At 39.2% G+C, this 5,897-nt stretch overlaps 1 protein-coding gene across 4 annotated transcripts in view; it reads left to right on the top strand.

The window, feature by feature from the left end:
- Window positions 1-2,270, top strand: part of Map3k5 (mitogen-activated protein kinase kinase kinase 5) — a 260,949-nt gene extending 258,679 nt beyond the window's left edge. For all 4 annotated transcript variants that reach the window (XM_008822054.3, XM_029558127.1, XM_029558128.1 and 1 more), the window contains 2 exons: window positions 765-841; window positions 1,520-2,270. In XM_008822054.3, coding sequence (XP_008820276.1) covers window positions 765-841; window positions 1,520-1,580 — 138 coding nt within the window. In that variant the 3' untranslated portion in view covers window positions 1,581-2,270. The remainder of the gene's footprint in view (window positions 1-764; window positions 842-1,519) is intronic.
- Window positions 2,271-5,897: the final 3,627 nt, after the last annotated feature.

A 5,897-nucleotide genomic window follows, 5' to 3' on the forward strand; every position in this document is an offset into this window, starting at 1 on the left:
GTAAAATTTAAAAAGAGATATAATATTTTTATTTTATAGAAAGGACCTCTTAATAATGTTACATTGTCTTTAGTTTTATATTTAAAATAACTAAAAATAAATTTTTTTTCAATAATATATTGTACTACTAAGTAAAATTTAGGGTATCCTTAGAAATCTGCATTTTATAACTCACTGCTAAGTTAAATTACTCTCGTGCAAATGGAAAATAATACACTCAATCAAGTTCTCCAAAATATTTATCCCTCTAACTTAGATTCATATGATAATCAAGGAATAATTAATAATCCACTAACTCACTGCCATTTTTATTTGCTTTAAAGTTAAAAGTTTCAATTACATCTAGGACTGGCTCTGCAGTGAATTATAGGAAGGTCCCTCTTATTAGCACTGAAAAAGTTTGGAGAGCAAATATAAGCAGTAACATCCTAGAAATATTTCTTATCCACTTGGGAGCAAACAAAGCTAGGAATCACTAAACTTGTTCAGTACAGACATTCATGTGAGCAGCAGGTGTGCTTACAAATGAGTTTTAACCTGTGTCACTTCTGACTTTCTAGCACTGGGATCACATGGATGCATTTTTTTCTAATTATGTAACTAGAAGGCTTTTCCTCTATAATTCCAAAAGATTCTGGTTTGGGTTGGATTTCCTTTTAGATTCATTTTTTAGTTATTAGCAATGTTTTATGTTATGTCTGGATGTTATTTATTAAAGGTACCTAATGCATCTTACTTGTGTAAATACTTTACTTTCTCGACAGTTTCTGGCTGAGGATTACACACTAGTCGATGTTCTCTACTATGTTACACGTGATGATCTAAAATGCCTCAGACTGAGGTACCATTTTCTTCTTTATTTTTGGTTGTCAAGAGGGAAAGAACCTTGGGTTAAAAACAGGAAGTCTGGGTTCCTGCCCTGCAGGGTCTTTAACCAGTGCTGCATTGCAGGAAGGGCTCTCTGGTTTTCAGCCACTTTGAGTAAACTGAGTTAGATGGGTCAAGCTATTAGGGGAGATATAATAACTAGTATTTCTGTTTAAGTAAGTGGAAATCAACTGGAAGGGTTTTTTTAAGTAATACTGCAGACCTAGCCCATGCAAATACACTAAGGCTGCTATGAAGAAATACTCTAATGTTCAGGGCTATATGAGAAAACAACAGATGCAACATTGATTTGCCATCCGAACACCTAGTATCATCTGATACAATTTCTTGTCATAGTTTTTTCTATAGGCCAGGTGGTTCCATAGCTTATACCCCCTCTAAATACACATTTCAAAAATGATGAAAATGTGAAATGATGTCTGGGTGCCTTGATACTTTTAGTAGTGAAAAGGAAAGGAGTGACGGGGTGGTAAAAAAATGTTGTATAAAAAGAATACATAATGACTGGTAACTCTGGGATCTTCATGTTCTGATTGAAGCAGCTGAAAGTAAGAAAGAAGCCACTTTTATATTTCAAGGGCATTATTTCAAATGAAAAGTTCTCATCAGCTTGTTCTTTGTCTTTAAACAGGGGAGGGATGCTGTGCATACTGTGGAAGGCCATCAGTGACTTTCGAGACAAACACACTTGACCGCCACTGAATCTAATCTTCGGTCGAGATTCTGAACATTAATACAGACTGATCTTAGGCGAGGGAGAATCAAAGGGAGAAGAGAAAAAAGCTGCACTTTAAATCCAGTATTTGTTTACTCCTGTTAAAAAAAAAAAACAAAACACACTGAAATTTCCTAACTGCTTCTATTTCTGCAATTCTTAAGGCCTCTTCATAAAGACTTTCAAAATAATCCTAATTAGAATTCTAATGTTGAGGATTATTTTAGTCTAAAGATTTTTATAAAGCTATCTTTATCTCGGTAGCTACTGCACTTCAGCCAAATGTTTATCCCAAAACAGAACATTTTGTGTGATTGTGTACCACTGGAACAAAACCACAATGTGACCACATCTTAGGATTCTATGTGTTTGGAACATGCCCTGAGCATCTAAGTAGAAATGCATAATTTCGATCATTGTATAAAGTTGTGGGGTTTTTTTTAAGTGTGCAGACTCTAAGAGCAATGGCTTTTTTTCTCTGTATTAATTGTAACATTGACTGTATTTTATAACTTAAGTTTCTGGCCCATAGTATGTTTGTTGGAGATGTTTATGTACTACTGAACTGCACCAGTTGCACATGCCTGGATCATAGTGATGTTAGCTTGTTCTAAAGCTATCCGTTGTGTTATATTTACTCTACAAAGTAAAAAGATTGCCAACATACTATTTTGATAAAGTCCAGAGAATTCTTATTTTGTGGTGGTGAGCTAAATGACTGAGTACAATTTCTGGTTGTTTCTTCAACTGTGACATTAAGCAGAGTCTGTCTTCTAGTCAAGCAATAAAAGGAAAGCTGGGATCCAGAGTGTTCCTTGGGGTCAACAGAGGGATATAAGAGAGCAAAGGAAGTAAAAATATAAGGAAAGAAAGAAAAAAGTTACCTTGAATAATTAAGACACTATTACAGCCACGTGTGGTGGCACATGTCTTTAATCCCAGCATTCGAGAAGCAGAAGCAGGTGGATCTCTGTGAGATCTGGGCCAGCCTTATCTACATAGTGAGTTCCAGGTCAACTGGGGCTGCAGGGAGACCCTGTCTGAAAAAACAAACAAAAGACACTACATCTTAAGGAGTTTGCAGGAAGCATCCTAATGGAGAGCACTCTATTTTCCATCTCCTTAATGTAGCTCTCATATTTGGGGAAAATAATTTTGAACCAAATATTACATTTTTTGAGCCTGCCTCTGTTATTGATAGGGTGAGGTCTTAAGCTCCTAGTTGGATGAATAAAAATTTCCTACATTCACGGGGACCTTTTTATTACATAGAAATAATAGAGGTATTCATGTATCATGACTTGATCCACATAAATTTTTGATGAAATGGGAATCATCTTATTTTTCTATGTCATCTTTTCTATTTTTCATTCTAGTATATAAAATATTCTTTTTGTTTATTTTCTCATTTGACACTTGCTACAACAACATGGTTGTATCTTTTTTAATGAATTCTTTTTTTAAAACTTTTTTCTTTTTTTAAAATTTAATTTTTTTTAAATTTTATGTGTATGTGTGTATTGCCTGCCTATAGGTAAGTGCAACCGTGTCATGCAATGCCCACGGAGGTCAGAAGAGGCTGTTGGATTCCCTGGGACTGGAGTTACGGACAGTTGTTAGCTGCCATGTGGGTGCTAGGATTCAAACCCCAGTCTTCTGCAAGAGTAACCAGTGTTCTTAACTGCTGAGCCTATGGTTGTATCTTTTAAAGAATATATCCTGTCTTGAAGGATATGTCATAATCTTTTGAATCCTTTGTGGAAAGTGAAGAAAGTGAGGAATAAGTTCAATGATGCATCATCTCATACTGAAATACAGTGTACCCTCTGCATTAAGACACAGTTTATCTCATAAATTCTCATGCCTAAGTGCTTCTTTTAGACCATATATACATAGGATCAAGTTACTATCCTTTGGCTTGGTTTGTGGGGGGTTATTTGGTTTTTTTGTTTTGTTTTTGTTTTTTGTTTGTTTGTTTGTTTGTTTTGGTCTTTTTGAGACAGAGTCTTACTCTGTTGCTCTGGCTGGTCTGGAGCTCCCTACGTAGACCAGGCTGGCCTTGAACTCCCAGAGATCTGCCTGCCTCTGCTCCGAAGTTCTGGGACTAAAGGTGTGCACCACCACACCTGGCCTTATTCTCTGCATTTTGGCCAGCAGAACGTTGTAACAGTCTCCATCTGTTGCAAAAAGAAGCTTTTTTGATGAGTGGTGAGTGCTACACTTGTCCATGAATATAAAAATACATATTTAGAATATAGTAAGAAATTACATTGGTCTAGGAAATGACAATGGTAGGTTTTTCTCTAGGGTCCATGACCTTTCCAGTCATGTGTACTTGGCTATGTACCACCCATGAATTCCCTCCCACTGAGCAGACCTTAAATCTAATTAGCTGTTGATTACCCCCAAGGTAAAAGTGCCACTGTCACATCAATAGAGATAATTTGCTAGGTAAGTCGTTGTTGTGGTTCATAGGCTTTACAGCTGGGTAGGATCATTGATTGGTTTTCTTCCTTGGCAGCTTACATAGCACCTTCTGATACTATGAGAGCTGGTCTTTGGGGAGGACGCTTCCAGGTCAGTTCTAGCTCAATTGCTCAAAGTCTTGTGTTCAAAGTATATGGTATCTTTAGTAATCAGGTCTTACCATCAAGCTCTGAGAGGCAATAAACGGCTATGGCAACAGCCTATATTATTTTGGGAGTCTCTTGGACTACCCTGACCAACAACTTGAAGGAAGGTTTCCCTTGCCTGGCACTGTGATTTTTGTTATATAATCTTCAGCTATACATACGCATTCACGTATGTGTGTATTTTTTCAGTAGGCTTATAAAATAACACATTAGCCGGTTTTGTGGCACACACCTTTAATTCCAGCACTTGGGAGGCAGAGGCAGGCAGATCTCTGTGAGTTTGAGGCCAGCCTGGTCTACATAGCAAAGCTCCAGGCCAGCTGGGGCTACAGGGAGACACCATCTCAAAAAGACCAATAAATAGCTGCTTCCCTGGGCCTGCATGATGTGCAGCCCTCTCTCCATCCCGCAGGCCTCTCTCTCTGGGGTAAGTCAGTCTTGCCCTCTGCACCTAGACTCCCCCAGCCTCATTCACCCTCCCATCTCCCCTGCCGGTCTCTCCACCTAGCCTGGGTCCTGTCCCATTCCCTTCTCTTGGCACTCCAGACACCTGGGGAACCACAACTGCTTCCTGATCCTTTGCATCCAGACCAACTCAGTTCCTTCTCTGGTCCCCAGGAGCACTCTGGACCTGGCCCCGCCCTCACCTCCCTCTACTTCCCTGGGCCTGCACAACCTGCCAGCCTCTTTCCTGGACCCCAGAGCTTACCTTTCCTCTTCCTGAGCCTTGGCATCCAGACCAACCCAGCTCCCCGGTGCAGTCCCCAGGAGCCCTTGGGGCTGCTTTACTACCCACCTTCCTTTGCATCTCTGGGTGGCATGGCCACCAGCTGCCCTAGACAAGCATCTTTCATGAGCCTGGCTCCCAGGCCAGTCCAACCCCCAAATTCCTGAGGCAAAATCTTTCCTGAAGGGATCCAGACCTTAGGAGAAAGCCTGAGAGCATCTGATCCTCATCTGACTTGGGCCTCTGTGGCATCTGCTGAAGACAAAAGCAATCTGGCCACTCCAATATAAAATCAAAAGAGAGAACCGGAAGCCTAGATGAACCAGCTTTTCATGGCCAAAAAGTAAACCACAAAGACACATAAAGTTCACAAAAAAGAAGCAGGCCTAAACTTGAAGGCTTGAGTCTCACACAAGAATCAGAAACTACAAAAGAAATTCACATGTCAAAATCACAGAGAAAAAATAATATGACAAACTAAAATAACATATGGCCACCAAATACCAAAAGCCCTCTAGAGGAGTACAATGAGAATCCCCTAGAGATGACACAGGATGTGGGGCTCAAAAGAACAATTATAAACATGATAAAAGAATGCATTGAATTTAAAGAACACACAAAGAAATCAAAGAACTGAAGGAAGATAGGGATAAAATTCAATGAATTCAGAAAAGAGTTTAAAAAATATTCAAGAATACTCAGGCTGAAATGAAGAAGGAAATGAAACACTCAGTACGCCAATTAGAAATGACAGGAGAAAGCCTCACCAATAGGATGAATGAAATGGAAAACAGTATCAAGACTGGGAGATAAAGTGGACGAACTAGACCACTCAAGCAAAGATTCTGAAAAATTTAAGAAATCACAAGAATGGAATATGCAGGAATTGTGTGACACCACAAAAAGACCAAACTTATGAATCATAGGCATACAG

This window comes from Nannospalax galili, unplaced genomic scaffold (assembly GCF_000622305.1).
Source record: "Nannospalax galili isolate Female #2095 unplaced genomic scaffold, S.galili_v1.0 scaffold186, whole genome shotgun sequence".
In the NCBI taxonomy this organism is placed as follows: domain Eukaryota; kingdom Metazoa; phylum Chordata; class Mammalia; order Rodentia; family Spalacidae; genus Nannospalax; species Nannospalax galili.